Source organism: Hemitrygon akajei, chromosome 19 (assembly GCF_048418815.1).
Source record: "Hemitrygon akajei chromosome 19, sHemAka1.3, whole genome shotgun sequence".
Taxonomy (NCBI): Eukaryota; Metazoa; Chordata; class Chondrichthyes; order Myliobatiformes; family Dasyatidae; genus Hemitrygon; species Hemitrygon akajei.
In genome coordinates, this window is record NC_133142.1 from 49,890,357 (window position 1) to 49,916,899 (window position 26,543).

The 26,543-nt window shown below is 40.9% G+C and overlaps 1 protein-coding gene across 2 annotated transcripts in view; it reads right to left on the reverse strand.

The window, feature by feature from the left end:
• The window catches only part of sema3h (sema domain, immunoglobulin domain (Ig), short basic domain, secreted, (semaphorin) 3H), a 209,040-nt gene extending 197,025 nt beyond the window's left edge, over window positions 1-12,015 (reverse strand). For both annotated transcript variants that reach the window (XM_073072477.1, XM_073072476.1), the window contains exon 1: window positions 10,897-12,015. In XM_073072477.1, coding sequence (XP_072928578.1) covers window positions 10,897-11,065 — 169 coding nt within the window. In that variant the 5' untranslated portion in view covers window positions 11,066-12,015. The remainder of the gene's footprint in view (window positions 1-10,896) is intronic.
• Window positions 12,016-26,543: the final 14,528 nt, after the last annotated feature.

Consider the following 26,543-nt stretch of genomic DNA (forward strand, 5'->3'; position numbering starts at 1 on the left):
GAGAGAATAAGTATGAAGAAAATATTTTTCTCAACATAAATAGGGGGCATTTTATCCAGCATCACTGACCCATTAGTAAGAGGCCACTGCTTCAGGTAAAGGGTAGCAAAATGCCAGACTTTTAACTGGGGAAAAAAGAATAAAAAGTTTCTTTTTAACAAAAATTGTTGAGTATGCAGAGCTAGAGATTCCACAATACATTCCATATATTCAACGTGACTGTTGAAAGTTTCAGTACTTATGATACATTATCCAGAACAAACAGATTTATAATGGATCAATGTTTATGGAAAATAATGAAAGAGTGAACAAAACTTTCATTGAAGTAGGAAAAACATGTAAAATTCCATTTATGTCGCATAATTTATACATATTTAATGTAATGTACCTCCTAGGCTTTGTGGTAGAATATAAGTATATGAATAGGCTTGCTTAAGTTTTTCTTTGTGTCAAAAAGTTTCATCTGGTAGTAGTCTAACCTCTGAAGCCAAAGGGCCTATATTCATACAACACACACAAAATGCTGGTGGAACACAGCAGGCCAGGCAACATCTATGGGGAGAAGCACTGTCGACGTTTCAGGCCGAGACCCTTCAACAGGACTCATATTCGTGCCTTCCTAGGAACATGTATAATCCAAGATGAATTTTCAAGAGAATGCTCTGTTGTTGGGTAGAATTATTTTTCATCTGAGGCATTAAATCAAGTACCTACTTATATTAATGAAACGTGTTGCAGTCATAAAGCACGGGAACAGGCCGTTTGGCCCAATGGCTACACTGACCTTCAAGCTCCAGTTTACACTATTTCAACACTAATCCCACTTATTCTCCCAGCAGCCCCATCAGCTACACACTGTTGACAATTTATAGTAACCCATTTAACCCTACAACACACATGTCTATAAGGAAACCAGAGCAGCCAGAGGAAATCAAGGAGAATGTTGCGTTGGTCAGGATTGAAGCAGGGTCATTGGAGTTAGGAAGCAGCGGCTGTAGACCGTTTATCAAGTCAGTTTCAAACAATAGATCAATTTATCGCTCAATTCATTTACTGTTTGTGGAATCTGCTTGTGCAAGTTAGTTACCATATGCAACTATAACTACACACCAAGGAACTGATGGTGCAGATATGATATAGTGCGTTATAAATATGAAACATTACGTTCTTCATGAATAGTTGCACTGCTGTTAAAATGTATTTCTTGAACACCAAACAAGGTCAATTTTATATTAATCATTGAGGATAGCTTCAGCCCTGACCTTGCCTGCCAGTGAGTGATACATATTCAACCATGCAATAAAACTCGAAGTTTCTTCCATAAAGTTAATCTGTCTCACCCAGTCACTAAAGCCCTAAGTTTTAAGCTCAGTGTAAATTAACAATAGAGTAATAGTTAATCTCTTTGACAGAGAATATTTCACAACCCAAATCTGAAGAAAGATCCTATGTATATACCAAGAGTGATTTCTGATTCCCTGCGAGCTCCTATTTCCTAAAGAGGTGCAGAAATCATTTTATTATGGTTAATCTTTATACTTTTGTGCAGATGCAGGACAGTCAGTGGAAATTTTGCTATGCAATAAACAAGTATTTGTTGGATTGGCATGTAGCATTGTTCGTTTTCTTGTAGTTTAACTTTCCTATGCTTGCTTGTATTTTTATAATCATCTATATACATGCATTAATTGTTCAGTGAATTTTCCAGTAATTATGGTATGCATGCTTTGTATTTTTCTCAAAGCTTCTTAGTTTTCAGTCATAGGTGTCAGGCCACTTGAATCTAGCTATTCTATAGGTTAACTGTTACAATTGGAATATCGTTATCTCCAATCTGAGTGGGAGATGACCAGGACAGCTCTGTCCTTTCTCGTGTTTCTTTTTCGTTCTCTTGGCTGCTCTTTCTTACTGGCTTTTCGCTCTTAATAAACTGATCGTAAGCAACAACTTTTATGTCACATTCTTGACTTGAAAAGAACACTTGGATCCCTAATGTATCAGGATCCAAGCCACTGAACAAAGACTGAGAAATTGAATGTGCTGTGTGTGATAAGATGTGACAAACAGTATTGTTCAGGAACTCATACTGGGGCCTCAGCTTTTCACCTTACGTACTGGTAATAGGTTCAGAAGTAGTGTATTTTATGTAGGTGAAGTTAAGGTTAAAGCCACCATAGGTCATGTAGCTGAGCAAAGAATATTCTGGGACATAGATTAAGTGGGTGGGTAGATGGAGCTAAATTATGTACCACAACGGGTCAACAGCAGATGCCATTTCATGCATCTTCATTGACAACAGCTCAGCATTCAACACTGTTATCCCCGTGAAACATCACTGAGCTTCAGGACCTGGGCCATAGTATCTCCCTGTGCAAGTGAATCCTCAGTTTCCTCTCTGCCAGACCTCAGTTAGTGTGGATCGGCAACATCATCCCCTCCACACTCACTATCAGTGCTCACAGGGCTGTGTGCTTAGCCCTCGGCTCTATATGCTTATGCTTATGACAGCGTGGTGAAGTACAGTTCCAATGCCATATTTAAGTTTTCTGATGAGATCACTGGTTTTGGTCGAATCAAAGGTGGTGGCAAATTGGCTACAGGAGGGAGATTGAAAATCTAGTTGTGAGAACAACAATCTCCCACTCAATGTCAGCAAAACCAAAGAACTGATTGTTGACTACAGGAAGAAGTAGCTGGAGGTCCATGAGCCTGTCCTCATTATGGGATCAGAGGTGGAGAGGGCCAGTAGCTTTATATTCCTTGGTGTTATCAGATCAGATGATTTGTCCTGGGTCCGGCACATTAATGCCACCACAAAGAAGATGCGACAACACCTCTACTTTCTTGGAAGTTTGTGCAGATTCAGCATGTCATTAAAAATTTTGACGAACTTCTCTCCATGCAAAATGGAGAGGATCCTCACAGGTTGCCTCACAGCCTGATATGGAAGCTCTACTGCCAGGAAACGGAAAAGACTACAAGAAGAGGTGAATGAATATTCTTTATAAAGAATGAATAGACTTTATAAAGGTGCACATGGATGAGTGCATCCCCATAGAAACTTTCAACCAGAAGCCCTGGACAAACTAAGAGATTCACAATCTGCTGAGAGCTAAATCAGTGGTGGCAATCTGGAAAAGTACAAGAAGTCTAAGTGTGACCTCCAGTAGGCAATCTCACGTACAAAGCAATTGTAAATTGTCCACCACAGGCAACATCCTCCCCACCACAAAGTGCATTTACATGGTGTGCTGCCACAAGAAAGCAGCCTCTATTATCAAAGACCTCTGTCATCCGGGCCATGCTCTCTTCTTCTACCATCAGGCAGAAGGTACAGAAGCCTTAGGTCCCACACCACCAGGTTCAGGAACAGTTATTACCCTACAACCATCAGGCTCATAAACTAATATGGGTAACTTCATCCACAACTACTGTGGACATGCAGACTCACTTTCAAGGACTCTTTTACAACCCATGTTCTCAGTATTATTTTATTTGCAGTTTGCCTTCTTTTGCACATTGGTTGATTGTCGGTTTTTGTTTATGTATTTTTTTAATAAAATTTTACTGTATTTCTTATTTTCTGAAAATGCCTTCAAGAAAATAAATTCCAGGATGTGTTTGGAATATTATCTAAAGCTATAGATGTGGATGTTCAACCTAATTCACTTACAACAATTTTTGGGATTATTCCAGAGGAAGCAAGCAAAGTGTCTGCTTCTGCTCAACATATGATAACCTTTTCAACTTTACTGGCTAGGAGAGCTATTTTGCTACACTGGAAAGAATCTAACTCACCTACTGTTCTTTATTGGCTCTCCTCCATTATGTCATGTCTAAGCTTGGAGAAAATTAGAAGCCGGACATTTGATACATCCTTTAATTTTGAACAAGTCTGGTGACCCTTTATTCAATATTTTCACATGATTTAATTTATTTTTATTTATTTATTTTTCTTTACTCTTTTTGGAAAATCCTTATGCATGAAAGTTCGGAGATGACTGGAAGGATGTTTTTTTCCCCTCTCTCTTTTTAAAATTTTATCCTCAATTGGACTGCCCAATCTTTCTTTGTCTTTCTTTTTTCTTTCTCTTTTCTTTCATCTTTGTTAGTTAGTGGGTTTTTTTTTCCTTTATCAAATAAAATTTCCAATCTTTTTTTTATGATTACTATGAGGAGTTGTAGTTTTTTTGACCATTGTATATATAACAGCGTAATATTTTACCTATCTGATTTTGACATTATATATTTTCTGGTTTTTTATTGCTGTTTATATGTCTTTTATATTATCTATTTGCTAAACTCCTCTGATTTGGATATTCTTTATTTGAAAATCAATAAAAAGATTGAAAAATGAAATGAAGAAAATAAATTCCAAGATAGTGTATAGTACTCTGATAGTAAATGTACTTTAAACTTTCTTTTAACTATGAACTTTGAATACTGTTGATTTACAGGTTAAATTGTGAGTACTAGAATTGTATTTTTTAAATTTTCAGTTGTTAATAGAGAAACTAATCAAGGTAAAGGATATCAGAAACTCTACTTAGAAGTGATCATGCCTACTGTCACACAAACTGATCTGAAAAATCTCCTAATACCTTCTGCTTTTTTTGTTGCCCGTTTCCCCTAGAAGCTTATTTTATATTTTGCCACATATTTCTCAAACTCTGTTTTTTTTTTCATGCTTATAATTGCCAATCCCTTTATATCATACCATGACTATAAAATTTCCACAGTTACTTCCAGTGCTGTATAGTTTCCTTGGAACCTAAAGAGCAAAAGCTGGATCCAGGTTTATGGCTCATCTTAGAAAGTCTCTCTCATTACTGTTCTTCCAGAACTACTCACCTCTGCTGACATGCTTTATTTCTTTGGCTCTCTCATTTGGTCCCTATTGGTTTTGCAGATTGCATTGGCTGGACCTGTTAAACACTGAATTTCCTATAAGTCCTAAGTCTGGTTCAGTTTCTCCTTTAGCATTATTCCAGGAATAACTCTGTATGTGTGTCACCTACTTTTCCTTCTTGTATAGAACATGGCACTTGCCTGCATTAAATTTCACTTCTAATTCTTCTGCCTGATTATATATTGTGTGTCCAGTTTAACCTGTAAATTCCAGTCTCCTTTTACAGATTGCACTGCCTCACCCAATAGAAATTAATCCCAATTTCAGTACCGAGTGCCCTTGAGTTCTATTTTCATTCCCTGCAAATGCCAATTTGTTTTGATCTCTCTAAATTTAAAGGATAGTTTATTACCTGCGTCTCGGTTGCTGGATATCAAATTTAAACTCCAATTCAAATCAGAATGCTTAAGATCCATCTTAAGAAAGGAAAGTGCTTTTACAGTATGCCATTAGCCTTAGAGGAACATTGACAATGATCTCCAAGACAAAACGGATGCATATTAACACACTATGCCATTAGATACATAGGATCATTCTGCTGCATAGAAGATGAATGCCCGAGAAGAGACTGGAACAGTGCATCCAGAATTACCTGCTCAAACAGTGTGTCATCAGGCAACAAAACCCACAGCAGAATCAGCATGATTGATGACACACCACTTAACAAGTGAATACTTCTTCAGGATGAGCTGAGATGACGGCTCTGATGCAATTTCAATATAATGTTTTGTTACAGATATGGATAATGTTGCCCAGTCAGTTCTGGGATACTTATCTGGTGCACTGACCTATTGCTGGCTATTTTCAGGTAATTAATACTGAAGAAATGGATCGCCTCAATTTTGTGATCCAGGGCAGGTAGGAATCCATCCAGTTAAAACATTTGGCACTGGCCATCATTATCACATTGCCCACTACGAACTCCTTTTCCTTAAAAATCTAAAGTTGCTGCCAATCCTGCTGGAAAGATAATGATCTCAGTCTTGCACCATCATGAATAAGATTCATTTAAAGATAATATTTCACTATTACTTTCAAAATAATATCATGAAGGAGTTCAGTTCATACTGCTTGGTCAAAGTAAAACATTGTTTTCTCCCTTAAAACCCACTGAGTTGTTACTGGGGGGGGTGGGGAGGGGATGTAGGACAACATGATCTCCGCTTCTATCCCAGGACAGGCAAAGACATCAATTCTCAGAGTGAGTTGAAGTATTACAATCAGAAAGCATCACTTTTAAATGGACAACAAAATCAGAAGGATAGGGAGTATTGCAATTTCATAGCTGAAGGCAAAGAGACAACTGCTTGTAACTACAGTAGTTATTCAGTGACCCCCGCTGGAAATGCATATGTGAAGGAATCTGGAATCTGTAAGGATCAACTGTAACATCTCCCAAAGTTGAATAAACAAACAAAAGTTCACTATATAACTGCACAAATTAAAAATACTGATGTAGATAGTTACCATAGAAACTCACCCAGTGAAAATCAGTGCCTTCAGAAGAGAGGTGGAGTGAAGGAAACAGGCAAAGGGTTGGTGAGATGATAGAGACAAATGAAAACAAACTGCCTTGTTGAACATTTTTAATCAAATTGATTTTCAGGAAGAGAATATCACTAGCAGAGCCAGTATTTAATGCCTATTCCCATCTCCACGCACTAAAGTGGTGGTTTGTCACTCAATAATTTCCCTGTGGGACACATAATGTAAGTTCTCCCACATTACTGCTTAACTTCTATGTTAAGATTGATGACACATTCCCAAATCAGGGTGGTGTGAGACTTGAACGAAATTCCAGAGAGGATGATGTTCCTATGTACCAGCTATCCTAGTTTTTCAGTATTGTGCAGGCCACAGATTTGGGAAGTGGTAGTGGAGAAACTTGGAGTACTTTTTGATGGTGAATGCTGCAGCCAAGATATGCCTATTATCCTATTATGGGGGGAGTGAACGCTTAACACACTGGATAAGTTGCTGTTTAAGTGGAGTTACTTTGCCTTGATGATGGAACTTCATGAGTGTTGAAGAAGCTGCATTCAATCGAACAAGTGGAAAATAACTGGTACAGTGTTAACTTGAGCAACACAAATAGTGGAGGGGATTTGCACATAATTGCAGCATCACTACAGACCTATTCTTGTAGCCACAGTATTGTTTGGTTAGTTCAATTAAGTTTCAGGTCAACTGTGATCCCCAGGTTTGGTGATAATAATAACAATGGACTGTCAGAAAACATCACTGGACTGTCACCTGCTAGTGGTGGCTAATGTGTGGCACACAGTGTCCATGTCTAAACATTGTCCTGTGTCCTGATCTTGTTGTGGGCAGACACAGACTGTTTCATTATCTCAGCAATTGAAAAAGAAACTTGTACAATTATCATTAACTATTCCTATGTTCACCATCCAATAGGATGGAGTCTTCTGTTAACAGTGCATTCATGGTACGTAGGATGGGAATGATTAAGTCAAGCAAGCTAGTCCCATGCTAGTTCATTCACCACATATTCTATATCCAGTCTTATATGTAGGTTCCTCAGGATTCAGTCATGGTGCTTCACAGTCACTCAGTGGTGAATGTTAACATTCACCACCCAACTTACACTCATTGGCCACTTTATTAGGTACACTTGTATACCTGTTTGTTAATGCAAGAATCTAATCAGCTAATCATGCAGTGGCAACTCAATGCATAAAAGTATGCAGACAAGGTCAAGAGGTTCAGTTCTTGTTCACGTCAAAAATCAGAGTGGGGAAGAGATGTGATGTAAGTGACTTTGACCGTGGAACGATTGTTGTGCCAGATAAGGTGATCTGAGTACTTTAGAAACTGCTGATCTCCTGGGATTTTCATGCACAACAGTCTCTAGAGTTCACAGAGAATGGTGTGAAAACAAAAGAAAATCCAATCTGTGGCAGCTCTTTGGCCAAAAATGCCTTGTTAATGAGAGAGGTCGGAGGAGAACGGCCAAACTAGTTCAAGCTGACAGGAAAGCAACAGTGACTTAAATAACCTCACATTACAATAGTGGTACACAGAAGAGCATCGCTGAATATCAAATCTTGACAATCCAACCTCCATCCAAAACCATGGCCAATGTCTGGTGGCCCATTGAGTTTCAATACACTTTCCATTGTGGTTGGATACAACCAAATTACTTTCTCAAGCAGTTAAAAATCAACTACATTGCTTTCGTTCAGGAGTTACAGACAGAACAGCCATGATAATGAGTCTTCATAAGATGTTAATGAAATACAGGGAAGTTGGCATATTTCCAGATAAATCAATTCCACACCACTCGGCCTTCAGCTTTTAGAAACATAGAAAATAGGTGTAGGAGTAGGCCATTCGGCCCTTTGAGCCTGCACCACCATTCAGTATGATCATGGCTGATCATCCAACTCAGAACCCTGTACCTGCCCTCTCTCCATACCCCCTGATCCCTTTAGCCACAAGGGCCATATCTAACTTCCTCTTAAATATAGCCAATGAACTGGCCTCAACTGTTTCCTGTGGCAGAGAATTCCACAGATTCACCACTCTCTGTGTGAAGAAGTTTTTCCTCATCTCAGTCCTAAAAGGCTTCCCCTTTATCCTTAAACCCCTCATTCTGGACTTTCCCAACATCGGAAACAAGCTTCCTGCATCTAGCCTGTCCAATCTCTTTAGAATTTTATACATTTCAATAAGATCCCCCCTCAATCTTCTAAATTCTAGCGAGTATAAGCCTAGTCGATCCAGTCTTTCTTCATATGAAAGTCCTGCCATCCCAGGAATCAATCTGGTGAACCTTCTTTGTACTCCCTCTATGACAAGAATGTCTTTCCTCAGATTAGCAGACCAAAACTGCACACAATACTCTAGGTGCGGTCTCACCAAGGCCTTGTACAACTGCAGTAGAACCTCCCTGCTCCTGTACTCAAATCCTTTTTGCATTTATGTCCCCTGAATCTAGGAAAGACCCAACCAAGGCAATGATAATAGATTCCCTTCTTTAAAGAATGTAAAGGGGGTGTCTTGTGTATTTATGGGATCTCAGATACCTGCCATGGATTAACATCTGTTTGCCATTCTTGTGAAAATCTGTCTGAGAGTACTAATGTGGCCTTCAAGGGTCGATCTGCTGTCTGCAAGTAACCTCAACTCTTAAAAACTTTAAACATTTTGTGAAAATCCAAATAAAGAATAAAGGAAAACTTCACAGTTTGATGAGCGTGAGGTCCACCAAATCAAATACCACCTTCACCACCCCCAACTGTTGGAAGATGTCTTCTAGGATCTATCTCAAAAGCTTCATAAACAGGGGTAGATTAACCAATGAAACCCTGTCTTTTCCCCATGAGAGAACTCCGCTCAGCAGCAAACAACCCTGCTCAAAGGTCTCTGCTCAAGAGGAGTTCTTCCTTGAAGGAGGTCTTTATCTGAATGGAGACACAGTGTCCCATATGTGAGCTCCACTGAAGAATTATCACTAAAATCTTGGTGTTCTTTCTTTGCACTCTATTCTTTGCTCAGTGAATGCCTAACATCAATAAATCTACCCTTAAGCATCATCACTGGAATTTTACCCAAAGATACATTCATCACATAAATATTTTGCATTACATCTACTAGTTCTGTTGAAAAATGACCAACAGCACAATTGTGGCTTTCAAAGCCAGTTTGTCTGTTTTAGACCATAAAGCGCAAGAGTACAATGTTCGTAGCTGCAGGGCACCTGTCACACTGTAATGTTAGGGTGCCACATAAGAGACGTATTGATGAAGATTGACCAGCAATGCCTCATGTTCTTTATCAACATTTATCCTTCAAATGACATCTACAACAGATTCTAAGACTGTCATCTGATTTATGGGAACTTGTGTTCAAATTCAAAGTTGTAAAGCAATATAACATATTCTGGGGGCTTCTGATAGCTCAAAATCTTTCCTTACTTGCAAAAATCTTGTCATAGAACTATTGGGTAGTAGGTCATATACAAAATGCTGGAGGAACTCAGCAGGGCAGGTAGAATCTATGGAAAACAGTTGACGTTTCAGGCTGAGACCCTTCATCAGGACTGGAAAGGAAGGGGAAAGAAGACAGAATAAGAAGGTGGGGGAGGGAAAGGAGTACTAGCCCGCCCCCACTCACCTGACTTCACCTATCACCCTCTACCTTGCCCTCTCCCCCAACACCTTCTTATTTTGCTTTCTTCCCCAGTCCTGAAAAAGGGACTCAGCCTGAAACTTCAACTGTTTACTTCTCTCCTACTGAGTTCTCCACCAATTTATACGAGTTACTCTGGATTTCTAGCGTCTGCAGAACCTCTCGTGTTTACTTCTGGGTAGGTAATGGTTAACAAGAGCTGGAATTCCTGCTATACAGTTAGTTAATATTTAAACACGCCATTTGCGCCCAAAACTGTAACGCATTGCCAGAAAAGTGTCACAAATTATAAGGTAACTGTCCAATAAAATTAATGATTGCAATAATAGTTTTCAGACAAAGAACGCTGGGACTGATTTCAATTGATATTATTCAATTTGACATTTCATAAAACATGTGTTAGGCATTGGTTTTATAAAAAACCTGTCGAGACTGTGAGATTTCAGCAACTATTGATTAATAGACAGGGTGTGGTCTTAACGCATATTCAGACCAAGAGACTAGATGCACATCTGCAAGTTTAAGTGGAGAAGCGACACCCTGGTACCCAAGGGGAGGGGGGGGGGGGGGTGAGGTAGGGGGAATAAAGCAATAGATTTTTTTTTAAAAGAAAGCGGAGTAAGAGATGGTGATGGACACAAGAAACAAGAGACAATCAGACATTCAAATTTGTGGAAGTGACGGGAGGTAGAAATAGAATCAGAGGGAAAAAACGAAGGACAATCAGAAATAACAAAATAATTCATGAGGTGGTTGAGGCAGAAGAAAACGATGGAAAAAGTGATACTGGATGGTACAGACAGGGAGCCACGGCCAGTAGCAAGCGTGAGCTGTACCTGGGAAGGTGAGCCGGAGCCTGGTCTGCGATGGTCTCCACGCGATCGCCGCCCGGTCCCCGAGCAGGCACAGAGAGAAAACCTGCAGGATGAGCCTGCGGAGACTGAAGGTGAACCGACGTCCACTGGGATCCGGAGATAAACGGGGAACACAACTGATCCGCGACATTGTCACTTTGTTTCCAGTCTTTCCGAAGTCTGTGTCAGTAAATCGCAAGAGCGGTCCTTTCAAACCTGGCGGCCCCGGTGAAAACCTCAGGGCGAAGGGCTTGACAGGGGAGGAGAAGAGAAAGCAGCTGCAATTTTTTTTTAAACACTCAGGTTTCAGTTTGACTGACCTTTTCCAGCCCAAGGGATGGATGAACCACAGAAATTTCAACTCTTTTCCTCCCAATTAACCTCTCTGGATAAAAGGGTCAGAAGCACACAGTTGGAGGCTGTCACCGGCTTCGCCGCCTTTTGTCGGGCACACACGCACATCAGCGCCGTTCTCTCCCTGTCTCCCTCTCTCGCGGTGTAACGTTAGGTGTGAGACATCAGTACCGTGGTGCTACTTTGATCTCTGGCTGCTTTTTGCCCGGTGATTTGACTGCTCCCGGTTCCTTCAACGCGTGTATGTGTCCTCTATCTGTTGTGGGAGAGGCGGAGCCCGGAACACACCCTCTACTCTCCTTCAATGCGATCCCAAGACTGTCTACTGACCTTCACCGCTTATTTCCAGCTTGCGATTCCTTTTTCAGTCGCAGAGTCCTATATTACTGAAAACTTGTAATGACTTCAGCCTCTCCCTTTGCGCTCCACATGTGTTTCATCGGCACATAAATCAGTTCAGAAAAATGTCCTGCCGACATCAGTGAAATCCAGGATTTCGTCTGCTCGCTTTTTTGAATGACGGAGCCAGATAACCACTGTGTGTGTTAGAGAGGGTGTGTGTGTTAGAGAGGGTGTGTGTGTTAGAGAGGGTGTGTGTGTTAGAGAGGGTGTGTGTGTTAGAGAGGGTGTCTGTGTAAGTGGTGAGGCGCCTCTGATCTGGCTGCACTTGACTCACCGTTTAAGCGGCCGCGTGGGTCTATGAGGGAGGCTTGGGAGACGCGGATACCATAGTAATTAATTGTTTCCTTCCGCGGAAGCACTTTACAGCGTTCATCGGTTTTAATGGCAATGCCACAAGAGCCTTCACGTCAGAACCTCGGAGTATCGGTTTTCTGCAAATAACAACAGGGGATGATATCGGTCAGATGTCTGCAGATGCTGGAAATCGGCAGATTGGACATATTTGGCTCGCACTCACTGAGAGGAGATTTTGAGTGATTATAAGATAAAGTGTTCGAAGAATGCGCTTCTTCAGAGGAGTTCATTCGAAAGCAGGGGCATACATTTAGAACAAGCACTGGCCCATTTAGAAATTACATCAAGAAACAGTGGAAGATGTCTTTGCAGAAAAGTATCCACAGTGAACGAATGCTTTCAAAATAGAGAATTTTAGAGTTTTTAAAGGCCATAGTTACCCAGAGTTATGGCACAAGGCAGCTGAGGGAAGTTGAAATAAAGAAAAAGACATTAAGGGCAGAGCAACACACACAAAATGCTGGAGGAACTCTGCAGGCTAGGCAGCATCTAGGAAAAGAGTACAGTCGACATTTCGGGCCGAAACCCTTCGGCAGGACTTAGCAGAATTAGGCCATTTGGTCCATCGAGTCTGCTCTGCCATTCCATCATGACTGATTTATCATTCCTCTCAACGCAGCTGTCCTGCCTCCTTGTTTGGCACCCATATTAAGCAAGAGCCTAACAGTCTCTGCTTCAAATATACCCAATGACGTGGCCTCCACAGCTCTCTGAGGCCAATGAATTGCACAGATGCACATGGGGGTGGCTGACAGGGCCAGCGATAGCACTTATGCCTAACTATCCTCGAGAAGCAATGGGAAACCACCATTTAGAATCCCTGGCGCGCAGTGGATGAAGCTACGTTTGCAGTTCCCAGATTTAGTAACATTTTTGAGAAGGTGACGTGCTTCAAGGTCAAGGTGTGTGAGGTGGTGGTGAGATTGAGGAGGAGCGGAAGGGTTGGGGTGATGCAAAGGAAGGTGTTACATCTGGTGGTATTTCCTTGTACCTGTTGCTCTGTGAGAATATGTCATAAATTTGCTTCAGTATTATTTATTTACTACTGTTAGTATTGTTTGTTTTTTAATTTGCACATTGGTTGTATATTGTCTTTCCTTGTGTGCAGTTTTTCATTGATTCTATTGTGTTTATTGAATCCACCATGAATGCCCACAAGAAAATGATTGTCACGGTTGCATGTGCTGACGTATGTACTTTGATAATAAATTTACTTTAAACTTTGAAGTGTTTTTGAATAAGCTTTGGGGAGTTGTACAGTGATTATGGAAGATAGTTCACGTTGGAACCATGTTGTGCTGGTCAGGGAAATCACACCAATAAGTAGGCTCAAGCAACACACACAAAATGCTGGAGGAACTCAGCAGAACAGGCAGCACCCATGGAAAAGAGTAAACAGTGGATGTTTCGGACCAAGACCTGAAGGGATTTCTAGCATCTGAAGATTTTCTCCTGTTTGTAATAAGTGGAAACCTTACTTTTGGATGGTGATGAGTTTTTCAAACATTATTGAGTAAGAACAGTATTGAACAGGAACTGGCCACTGGTACACACTGTTGTGCCAAACTAATTAAGCTAATAATGCCTAATTAAATATAAATTATAAAGGTCCATATCCTTTTCATTCTCTGCAAATTCACGTTGCTACCGAACAGCCTCTTAAACACCTCTATTGTATCTGCCTCTACCACTACCACTGGCACTGCATCCAGGCATTCACCACATTTGTCAGGAGATGAATGCAAAAGAAGATTGCCCTGCAGCCTCCACTGAACTTTCTCTCTATCACCACAACTGGATTCCCTCCAAGTATTAGGCATTTCAACCCTGGGGGAAAATAATACTGACCTCTCATACATCTCTATCAGATCTCCCCTCAGCCTCTGCTCCTCCAGAGAAACAACTGCAATTTGTCCCACTGCTCCTCATAGCACATGCCTTCTAATCCAGGCAACATTCCAATAAACCTCTTCTGACCCTCTCCCAGAGAAACAACTGCAATTTGTCCAACTACTCCTCATAGCACATGCCTTCTAATCCAGGCAGCGTTCCGATAAACCTCTTCTGACCCTCTCCAAAGTTTTGACATATTCCATGTAATAAGAGAAATCAGAATTGAATGCGATATTCCACGTAAAGGTGTGTGACTAGCAAGAGTTTTGTGAAGCTGCAGTATAATGTCCTGATTCTTGAACTTAATGCCTCATCTAGTAAAGGCAAACTTGTCTTTTTTGCCACCCAGTCAACTTGTACAGCCATTGTTATGGATATCCTCGTTCAGACGAAAGAGGGCATTCCACCATACTCCTGATGCAGAGAATCTGTGATGTGTCAGGAGATGAGTCAATTACCTCACCATTTCCACTTCCTAGACTGCTCCTGTAGCTGCAGCATTTATGTGGCTGGTTTAGTTAAATCTGTGTTCTACTTAAGTTTCTGCATATTGACGGTTAGGGATTTGGCAAAGACAGTGCTGTTAACTACCAAGACAAGTTCTAATATCCTGCATTTTTGTATAACTCAACTCTTATCTGCAGCATCAGCTAAAACCTGTTTTCCAGATCTTGCTGCATGCAAGCTCAGAATAATTATAGTTTGAAGGGGATTCTACAACTCATGTATTACTTATTTACTTTTATTTTATTACTTACACAATTAGTCTTCTTTTGCACTTTGTTACTTATCAATCTTTGTTATGTTTAATTTTCTATAAATTCTATTGTCATTTTTTCATTTGCCTGTAGATGAATCTCAAGGTAGTAATGAGTTTAATTTGAACTTTGACCCTTGAGCTTCAGTTGGAATTGAAATGAAGCAGCCAAAGGTGTTTAGGCTTGGTGCAGGAGTCTGAGGAACCTCAAAGGATACGTCTTTGGGTTGAGATGAATATTTCCAACACCTGCAATCATCTAGCTTTCTGCTGGGAATAACTCCAGCCAACGGAGAGATTCTCTGTGATTTTGAATGTTACCTGAGCTTCCTAATACTGCACTCAGTCAGGTGCTATATCTTCGTGCCAAGTGGATGATCTGACTAAATAGTGGAACATTCTCAGCTCAATATCTTTTCCAGAGACAGTGCAATTTTTAAATTATTTTACACAAAGTCTAATTAAAAATCAGTAAAATTATCCCATAAAGTAATCCCAACCTGGTGCAAAGGTGGATGTAGTGAAAACTGGTTTTGTAAGGTTGAGGTTTTGGCATGTGAAAAGGGTTTGCTGCTTCATCTTATACCTCATGTTACAAATAGTAGGATAGATCTTGATTTTGTGCAATAGTTAAACGGCACAGACCACTTTTTCAATGCTCCCTTTTTAGTTCTACTTCCCTTCAATAAAAAAAAAACAAGATAATAGTGTAAAGATCACTCTTTCAATACTATCAATCAAGATGAAAATCAGGCTAGTAGTTTAATTGATCACATGGGTGCAATTGGGTGGCGTGGGCTCATTGGGCTGGAATGGCCTGTTACTGTGCTGTATATAAATAAATTCAAAGTTCACGAATTCAAAGCAAATTTTTATTATTAATGTACATATACTGTACTGTGCAAAAGTTTTAGGCACACACATCCATAGAGAGAGAGAGAGAGAGAGAGAGAGAGAGAGAGAGAGCACTAGGGTACCTAAGACTTTTGCCAGTACACTGTATTTGTCAACGTGGAGTGGAGAGTGTGTTTGTAAATCTGACAGGAGCAAAAGATCTTGGGAATGGTGAGGGCGGAATGCCACAGGTGGGGTGTGGGACAGGTGGCAGAGGAGTGTCAGGGACTGGGGGTTGCACAGGTGCAGACACACCCAGTCCTGAGACACCAGACAAGGCCATCTGATTCCAAACAATTGACTTATTGATCATTACAGAATGTCTCTCTGGTGTTTCCCACTCCCTCCCGTCTTCCTTCCCCTTTACCCAACCATAATTCCCCTCTCCCTGCCCCCTTCCCACTCTCAGTCCACAACAGTGACCACAGAACAGAATTAGGTTTATCATCACTCACGTATGTCATGAAATTTGTTTTTTTTTTGTGACAGCAGTACAGTGCAATGCACAAAATTAGTGCAGTTCTGTGCAAAAATCTTAGGCACCCTAGCTATATATACGTGCCTAAGACCTTTGCACGGTACTGTACAGTATGTCACCATATACAACGCTGAGATTCATCTTCTTGCAGGCAATCACAGTAAATACAAGAAACACAATAGAATCAATGAAGGACCACACCCAACAGGATGGACAATAACCAATGTGCAAAAAAAAAGAAAACTGTGCAAATACAAAAAGAAAGAGGAAGAAAAAAGAAACAATAATAATAAGCAATAAAAACTGAGAATATGAGATGAAGAGCCCTTGAAATTGAGTCCAGTTCCGTGGGAATAGTTTAGTGATGGGCGAGTGTAGTTATCTCCATTTGTTCAAGAGCCTGATGGTTGAGGGGTAATAACTGTTCCTGAACCGGGTGGTGTGAGTCCTGATGTTTCTGGACCTTCTTCCTGATGGCAGCAGCAAGATGAAAGCATGACCTAGAATATGGTGGGGGTCAAGAGGTAGAGGGATCGATGGATAAATAGTGTAGATAGATAAAAATCAACTTGCCCTTGTCAACAGGTGGGTGTAGAATGTGGGAATTGTGTTGGGATTTGGTTGAACATATTCTGGATACCACATTTTCTTTGTGTGGAAATTATTTTCACTGCTGTTGAACCTGAATGGTCTGTACAAACAGTAGTCGATGGTTATGGTCCTAAATCACAGTACAATGCATGAAAAAGTCTTTGGTTCAGTTGCTGTGCTGCTCACATAGTATGTGTGTGTGTGTTGCTCCACCTGCAAACCTTTAAAAGATCTTTTTTTTGCAATTTTGACTCTTTTGCAACTCTTGCACCTGCCAAAAGGCTGTGAGTTTGAATCCCATTTTGCAAGCAGGTTTCAGGCTCTTGTGCAGTATTGGGGGTATTTGCCAAATCCAAGGCAAAGAATAGGCAGTGCTTTGCCTTGGAAGTCCAGCTTCCACCACAGAGTGAATGTAAAGATTGTTCAAATAAAGTGAGGAAAGTGGACTCCGTTGCATTGGTCAGCATTGGGCCTTCAATGGACACCAGCTCGCCTAGTCATTATTTCACTGCTATTCGTCTATTTTTGTTTTGTGCAGATTTATCTACATGATTCAATATGAAAAAAAACTCAACCAGGATGTGAGTATAAATCCTACTCCTGGCACTTTAGCATCTAGGATAACATTCCAAAGAAATCCAGAGTGAATACTGCAATTTTGAAGGTGTTATTTATTAAATGGAATGTCAAGTTCAAAACTGAACTATTTGCTCTGTCTGGTAGACATAGGCTCCCAAATTGGTTATATCGGAAAAGTATCAGAGGAATTGTGTATTTGTTAACATTATTTACAGGAACTAATAAAGTGGCCAAAAGTTTTCATGGTTTTCTGCTGCTGTAGCCCATCCACTTCAAGGTTTGACCTTTTGTTCGTTCACAGATATTCTTCAGCACACTGCTGTTGTAACGCATGATTATTTGAATCAACTGTCAGCCTGAATCAGTGTGGCTGCTCCTCTCAACACATTCAAAATGCTGGAGGAACTCAGCAGGCCAGGCAGTATCTATGGAAAAGAGTAAGCAGTTGACTATTTGGGCAGAGATGCAGTCCTGATGAAGGGTCTTGGCCCAAAGCTCAACTGTTTACTCTTTTCCAGGCCTGGCCTGCTGGGTTCTTCCAGCATTTTGTGTGTGTGGCTTTGGATTTCCAGCATCTGCAGATTGGCCATTCCTCTCAGACCTCTCTCATTGACAAGCCGTTTTGCCCACAGAATTGGTGTTCGCTGGATGTTTTTGCTTTGTTTTTTGTGTCATTCTCCATAAACTCTAGAGACTGTTGTGCTTGAAAATCCCAGGAGATCAGCAGTTTCTGATATACTCAAACGACCCCATCTGGCACCAACAATCATTCCACAGTCAAAGTAATTTAAAACACATTTCTTCCTCATTCTGATGTTTGGTTTGAACACCTGAACTTCTTGACCATGTCTGTATGCTTTGAGTTGCTGACACGTGATAGCTGATTAGATATTTGCATTAATGAGAAGGTGTACTGGTGTATCAAATAAAGTGGTCACTGAGTGTATATTGTGCGTGAATTTAGATGCCTCATTTGCTGCAATGATCGAGGCTGTATTCAAAAATATTTCATTGCTTGTAAAAGTGCTTCAAATATAAGGTCTAACAAATGTTACTTCCTTCTTTCGTGCAATGTTGGTATCTCTGGTAAATTCATTAATATTAAGCACAACCAATTGCTGTGACCTTTCAGTACAAAGACCAGACCATTCTAAGGATAGAAGATTTTCTTCTCTAAATGACATTGGTGAACTGGGTGGGCTCCCAACAACAATCCATTGATGTTACTATCTGCATCACCAGTATTAGATCTTTACTTCAGATTTATTAATTCATTGTATTTAAATTCTTCAGCTTCCCCAGTCAGATTCATCGGGATCATCGGGGTCTCTCTTCCCGCCATCACGTACATTTACACTACACGCTGCATCCGCAAAGGAAACAGCATTATGAAGGACCCCATGCACCCGTCATACAATCTCTTCTCCCTCCTGCCATCTGGGAAAAGGCTCCGAAACATTCGGGCTCTCACGACCAGACAATGTAACAGTTTCTTCCCCCAAGCTATCAGACTCCTCAATACCCGAAGCCTGGACTGACACCTTGCTGTCCTATTGTCCTGTTTATTATTTATTGAAATGCCTTCACTGTTTTTGTGCACTTTATGCAGTCCTGTGTAGGTCTGTAGTCTAGTGTAGCTTTCTCTGTGTTGTTTTTTTTACATAGTTCAGTCTAGTTTTTAAAAACTTTGTCATGTAACACCATGGTCCTGAAAAACGTTGTCTCATTTTTACTGTGTACTGTACCAGCAGTTATGGTCGAAATGACAATAAAAGTGATTTGACTTGACTTGACTTGATTTGAATTTATTCGACTGGATCGTTAGTCCAGGCCTCTGAGTCAATAGCCTGGTACTATAGCCAGGATGTTAATGTTTACATTACCACACTTCACATGACAACCCTTTTGAAGTATTTAATTAATTATGAAGTGCTTTTGAGACATCCTTAGGTCATAAAGAGACATAAATTCATATTCTTTCTCGCTGCTTTCATCTACAAAATTGTAGTACTGCCGCACATGTCATTATCTGCAAAGTAAAGACAATCAAAGCGCAGTCAGGAGCTAATGTATTGCAATAAAAGGAGGTTTAATTGCAAATACATTGCTTCAGATTATTTTCTCTGCAAACATTCTGGATCTCTGATGATATCAATTGCTATTAATGACTATTCAAATGTTGTCACTCAGAGGGCCATTGATCAATGCAGTAACTATGCTCAGATTGTACTGGATATATTGCCAAACTAAAATAATATACATATCGCAATGTGCATCGGATTTCATAATGGAAACTCTCTGAGGACCTGATCCCTTTGCAAAAAATGAGAATGGGGTTGAAGGGATTGAAGAGTAGTTTATTACAACACATGGAAAAGCTGATAAATCTTTATGAATCAATACAGGAGGAAATGCCATCTGGTGCTTTGGACTGTTAATGCAAGGATCTTGCTTAAATTTCAAGTTTGATGGAAACCAACTCCAAACTCCTTGCCCCGTTTGTGAAGCAAAGGGTGACATTATCGCTCTACCTATGAATCTGTACCATTTCAAGCAGGGTGAGAATCTAGAGGCAATGTCAAATTTGATGCCCAGAAAACATGTTAGTCATGTTTTAACAGGAAGTTTATCTATATGTAGTGCCCCACAAAGAACAAAGCTTCACTGCCATCTACAGGTCAGAATCAGACATTGAACTTCAGGAATGGTTTTGAGGGACGAATACTGCAAATACTTTCCACTAATCTTAGGCATTGTGGGATAACTTTGGTTGTGAAAATCATATGATATAAATTTGTTTCATCCTTCATATGTTTTTTTTTCATTTTATAGTTTTGATGTCCATTCCCCAACGTCTTCTTGCAGATTAATCAAAATAATTTGCTCAATAGTATACAAACAAAATTATTGTTCATTATGATCATTTACTGTGTATGTTTTCTATTATTATTTTCCTCTAAAAAGGGACTCTAATGTCAGCTTATGGAGTCTCTTTATATGCACTGACTTTTGATGAAAGTTGATGGAGTCAGAATCAGAATCGGGTTTATTATCACCGGCATGTGTCGTGAAATTTGTTAACTTAGCAGCAGCAGTTCAATGCAATATATAATCTAGCAGAGAGAGGGAAAATAATAATAATAAATAAACAAGTAAATCAATTACGTATATTGAATAGATTTTTTAAAAGGTGCAAAAACAGAAATACTGTATACTATAGAAAAGTGAGGTAGTGAAATGTTAACGTTTTCTTTTTAAATACACACAGCTTGCCCAACATCATTCTCTGTTTTATTTCAGATTTTTCAACATCTGCAGAACTTTTCTCTTGGATGTAACTGCATACACTGGTAAAATTAATTCTGTCCCGCCTATTTCTATTTGTTTCACACTAACCTGAGCTTGTCTGAGCTTGCGGGTGCAGCAAAGCATCAATAAAGACACAGACTTGCAGTGCCCCAAAGATGACTTGTTTACCCATTAATTCAACATACCACAGGCTCTCTCTCTCTCTAATAAGGGAAAAACAGGTGTCTCTGTTTCACAGCAAGAGGGGAGACATAACAAACAACTCGCTGATTTATGGTGTTAGAAGTCTGTTGCGTCGCTTTCTCCGAGCTCTATGCCCAGAAAGCTCAGGTCTTTGGACACACAGCCAGCAGCTAACCAGCTGCCCCCAATGTTCTGTGTTCTCCCGTGACGCCTCAGTCAGGGACACCTGCCTTGAATCAGCCCATCTCCAGAGTCACGAAAATCCGGGACCCTGAAGGCGCACTCGTCTTCCAGGCCACGCCCTTGGGATATCTAAAAGCGGCTGGTAGTGAGGCCCTGAGAGCTGGTTCCACTCCTGCAAAGAAATGAAGTCAGAGTGTAACTCCAGGTCAGGCTCTTCAAAAGAACCTTGAAAAGGAAAAAAAAATGAGATATCAGAACCAGGTTTATTATCACCGGCATGTGATGTGAAATTTGTTACCTTAGCAGCAGCAGTTCAATGATAGAAATAGAGCTGTCAAATCAGACATACCTGAAGTGAGATATAGGAGCAGAATTAGGCCATTTGGCCCATCCAATTTTCCTCTCAGCCCCAATCTCCTTCACTCTCACCATATCCCTTCGAGAATCTATCAACATCAGAATCAGGTTTATTATCACCGGCATGTGTCGTGAAATTTGTGAACTTAGCAGCAGCAGTTCAATGCAATACATAATCCAGCAGAGAGAGAGAAATAATAAATAAATTAATTAATTACAGTGCTGTATATTGAATAGATTTAAAAATCGCGCAATAACGGGAATAATACATATTTAAAAATTGAGGTAGTGTTCATGGGTACAATGTCCATTTAGGAATCAGATGGTAGAGGGGAAGAAGCTGTTCCTAAATCGCTGAGTGTGTACCTCCTGTCTGAGAAAAGAATGTGCGCTGGTTGCTGGAGGTCCTTTAATAATGGACGCTGCCTTTCTGAGACACCGCTCCTTGAAGATGTCCTGGGTACTATGTAGGCTAGTACCCAAGATGGAGCCAATGAAATTTACGACCCTCTGCAGCATCTTTTGGTTCTGTGCAGTAGCCCCTCCACCCACAGTGATGCAGCCTATTAGAATGCTCTCCAAGGTACACCTATAGAAGTTTTTGAGTGTTTTTGTTTACGTACCAAATCTCTTCAAACTCCAAATGAAGTACAGTTGTTGCCTTGCCTTCTGAATAGCTGCATCGATACGCTGGGACCAGGTTAGGTCCTCAGAGATCTTGACATCCAGGAACTTGAAACTGCTCACTCTCTCCACTTCTGATCCCTCTGCCTTAAATATACATAAATACTTGGCCTCCACAGCTGCCTGTAGTAAAGAATTCCACAGATTCACCACTCTCCTTAAAGAAATTTCTCCTTATCTCCATTCTAAAAGGATGCTCCTCTTTTCTGAGGCCATGTCCTCTGGTCTTAGATTCTCCTACCACAGGAAACATCCTCTCCACATCCACTCTATCAAGGCCTTTCACCGTTCAAAAGGTTTCAATGAAGTCACCCCTCATTCTTCTGAATTCTAGTGAATACAGGCCTAGAGCCATCAGACACCCTTCATATGACATGCCATTCAATCCTGAAATAATAATGAGCTAAAATCCACCAGTATGTGCATTCTGAATTTTCCTGTTTCCGGGTCCCAATGCATTCTCCACATATGGGATTACTTAGTACCCAGGACTTTCTTCTTTGGCAACATTAGTAACAGAGGTAATTCTTGTTATTGCAGCAGTCCAGCATTTGCTCAATGCAGTGCCAAAGTAGAAGGCTGATTATATGATGAAGGGTGTGGAATAGGATTTGACCACAAGCTGGAAACAATGGAAAGATGATTTATGAAAATGTGACCAGGACCGGAGCATCTGATGCTACGCACAGCTCAAACGTCATCTGTAAATTCACCAATGAAAGAACTGTTGTTGGCAGAGTCACAGATGGTTATGAGGAATCTTACAGCAGTGAGACAGATCATCTGGTTGAGTGGTGTTAAAGAAACAAATAATAAATATATTTTTGAACTTTGGAGTCTCCATACCAGGCTGAGAGGCAGCCATTCAGAATGCTCTCCATCATCCATCTAAACCTTCCCAAGCTCTGATCGAAATAGAGCTGCTGGCATGCCTTTCTCATGATTGTATCAATGTGTTGGGCCCAGTTTTGATACTCTGAGATGTTAACGCCCAGAAATCTGAAGCTGCTCAGTTTTTCCACCACTGACCCCTCAATGAGGACTGGAGTGTGTTAATCTGACATCTCCTTCCGGAAATCCACAGTCATTCCTTGGTCTTGCTAATGTTGAGTGCATAGTTGTTCAAAGTAAATTTATTATCAAAGTGCATATGTGTCACCATTTACAACCCTGGGATTTATTTTCTTGTGGGCACTCACAGAAAATGCAAGAAACACAATAGAATTAATAAATGAGCACAACAAAAAGCACGGATGACCAATGTGCAAAAGGCAACAAACTGCAAAAGACAAAAAGAAAGAAAGTAATAAAATAATAATAATAAATGAATATGCAATAAATATTGAGAACGTGAGATAAGGAGCCCTTGAAGGTGAGTCCATTGGCTGTGGGAAATGTTCAGTGTTGGGTCGAGTTAAGTTGAGTAAAGTTATCCCGTTTGGTTCCAGAGCCTGATGGTTGAGGGGAAATAATTGGCCGTGAACCTGGAAGCATAGATTCTGATGGCAGCAGAGAGAGGAGGGTCCTTGATGATGGATGCTGCTTTCCCGCAACAGTGCTCCATGTAGATGTTCTCAGTGGTGGGGAGGGTTCCACCAGAGGATGCAGTCGGTTATAGACTGAGCAAGCTCCATCACAGGCACAACCTTACCCACCACTGAGGGCATCCTCACAAAGGCAACACCCATCATAAAGGACCCACATCGCCCAGGACATGCCCTCTTGTTATTGTGATCAGGCAGAAGGCACAGGAGCCTAGAGATCCATACTCAATTATTCAGGAACAACTTCTCCCTCTCTATCGTCTGAACAGTCAATGAACCCATGAACTTGCTCATTTTACTTTTTAAGTACTATTTCTTGTAATTTATAGATTTTTATGCCTTTGCACTATACCGCTGCCTCAAGACAGCAAACTTAAGGCAGTAGTGATTCTGATTCTTATTTACAGGGAGAAGTTGAGCAAGTTAGATCTTCTTTCCTTGGAATGGAGGAGACCTTATAGAGGTGTGTAAAGTCAATGGGATGTAGATAGGGTGAATGCACACATTCTTTTTCCCTCAGAGAAAGAGAATCAAAAATTAGAGGGCAGAGAATGAAGGTGAGGGGGAAAAGACTTGAAGGGAAGCTGAGAGGCAAATTCTTCATGCAGACAGTGTTGAGTATACGAAACAAGCTGCTGGATGAGGTGGTAGAAGCAGGTACAATTACAGTGTTTCAGAGACATTTTGATAGGTATATGGATAGGAAAGGAAGGTCTAGGAGCCAAAGACAGGCAGTAGGACTAGCTTGGATTAGCATCTTGCGCAGCATTGACAAGTTTGCCCTAAGAGTCTGTAGTATTACTCCATGATTCACTAGCAATATTCAGGAGCAATAGAGCCACCACAGCCATGGACCTCGTTGTCCCAATGCTACACAAGCCCCATTGCTGGAGAACTATGTCCTATGTTTTGAAAGCTACAAACTGTACGAATCAACCCATTTGTGGTGTATTATAAGGAACCTGGGGTGATGGAGAAGCAAGAACTCTATAGGACATACCTGGCCATGGTGAAGCCTGTAAAATTATCTCTGGCTCTCTTTCCACTGATGTAACTGAATATCTTTTGTTGTTATGCTTAGAGTTTAATTTCATCAGATTTTAATTTTGAAAATGTCAAGTTTCAACACATTTTTTCTTACTACACCTTTCCATTTCTTTTCCTCCACATTATTAGCTAATCTTTCTTCCCCTCTTTTTATTTTTCTTCCTATACCTACTGTGTGGGCCCAGCCTGGACATCTGGCAACTGCCTGAGGGGCTGCTTCAGTCAAAAGCTGGTGAGCCTGTCTTCATGAACACACTAAATAAAACAGCAAGTGTAATCAACGTCAAAATAACAAACATTCTACCCGCCGCTTGTTTATGTTTGTTTTTATTCCCTTTGATTTGTATGTGTTATTCGTGAGGTTGTAAACCTTCATCTTTCAGCAAATTCAGTTTGGGCTGGTTTGCTTTAAATGCCAGAGCTGATTTTAGTCCCGGTCTGTCTTGGTTGCTGTGACACTAATTCGTCAAACTTTTCAGATATGGAGAAGCAGGGTTATTTTGAACATGCAAACTCTCCCCTTGTACAAAAAAAAGCCCTCCCAACCTTTATTTGGTTGCCACCCCCCACCCCACTCAGATCGCAGATACATTCCTTCGCTCACTGCTCGATTTTCGACTCACGTTTGTGACCAGTGATGCTTTCAGCACAAAATTCGAAGCAAGTTTACCCAATGATGGATAGGCATGGGTAAATGTCCCGCTGCTACACAATTTCACCCGTACATTACTCACCAAACGCAATTGTCTATAAAGCACAGCACCAATTAAAGTTTTAAAATATTTTTGTTATATACTGGACATGAAAGTACACAAGAAACTCCAGACACTGGAATCTGCAGCAAAAAAAAATCCTGCTGGAGAAACTCGGCTAGTCATTTCTGATGCAGTATCTCAACTCAAAGCGTCGACCGCCCTTTGAGCCTGCAAATGCTGTTTCGCCCGCTGAATTCATCCAACAACCTGTTTATTTTACTGTGAATGTAGGAGGTATGATGAGCAATTTGCAGATGAAAGAAAAATGGGTGGTGCAGTGGATGGTGAACAGGATTGTCTTCAGCTGCGGGACAATATTGCTGAGTTAGTAAGATTGACAGAGAAGACAGAGGGAGTTTAATTCTGTAAAATGGATTTTAAGGTCACTAATACAGCTAGGATAGACAAAGTTAATGCCAGAACCCCAGGGAATTTTCAAGGTCAGTGACAACCCAAGGATCCCTTGAATAGATGGAAACGATGGTTAAGCAGTTAAATAGAATAGCTATTTTCATTAACCCGGGAGGGGCATGATGGTACATTATAAAGCACTTTTTTAAGACTTTGATGCACCATCAATAACTCTCGGAGACGTGCAGCGAGATATAGGCTTTTATTGACTGGAAGAAAGAACAAGCAGCAAGTGACCACCACACTACATCCTGGAGATTGAGGCCGGGGCTGTGTCTCCAATCGTCTTTATACCGGGGTCCGTGGGAGGAGCCACAGGAGCAGTCAGCGGAGGGGGGCGTGTCCAGACAGGTATATGTAGTTCATCACAGACTTTGGCTGGAGAACTATGCATGGTCCTAGATGGTAATTTTGCATGAGGAGGCGCAGAGCAGATTCACCGGGATATTGCCTGGGATGCAGTGTAAATGAGGAGAGGGGGATAGGCTGGGTTTGTTTACCTTGGAAACTGAGGAGACCCGGTAAAGATTACAAAATTATGAGCGGCGCAGATGAAGTGGAACTTTTCGCCCAACTTCGTGTCAATTACCAGAGGGCATAAATTGAAAGCAGGGGACCGGTGATTTGAAGTGGATTTGAGGTAGAGGGTGTTTGGGATATAGAACGGAGGCAGAGATTTACAAAGTATTGAGATTGAGTAAAAAATGAAAACTAACTGTTGGGAGCATGGCGGGGTGGGGGGGGGGGGGCAGCCAGAGGTGAAGAGGAGGGCTGGTGCAGGGGCACTGAGACTGAGCACTTGCACCGTAATGGAATTTAAAGTTTGGAACACAAGAGATTCTGCAGTTGCTGAA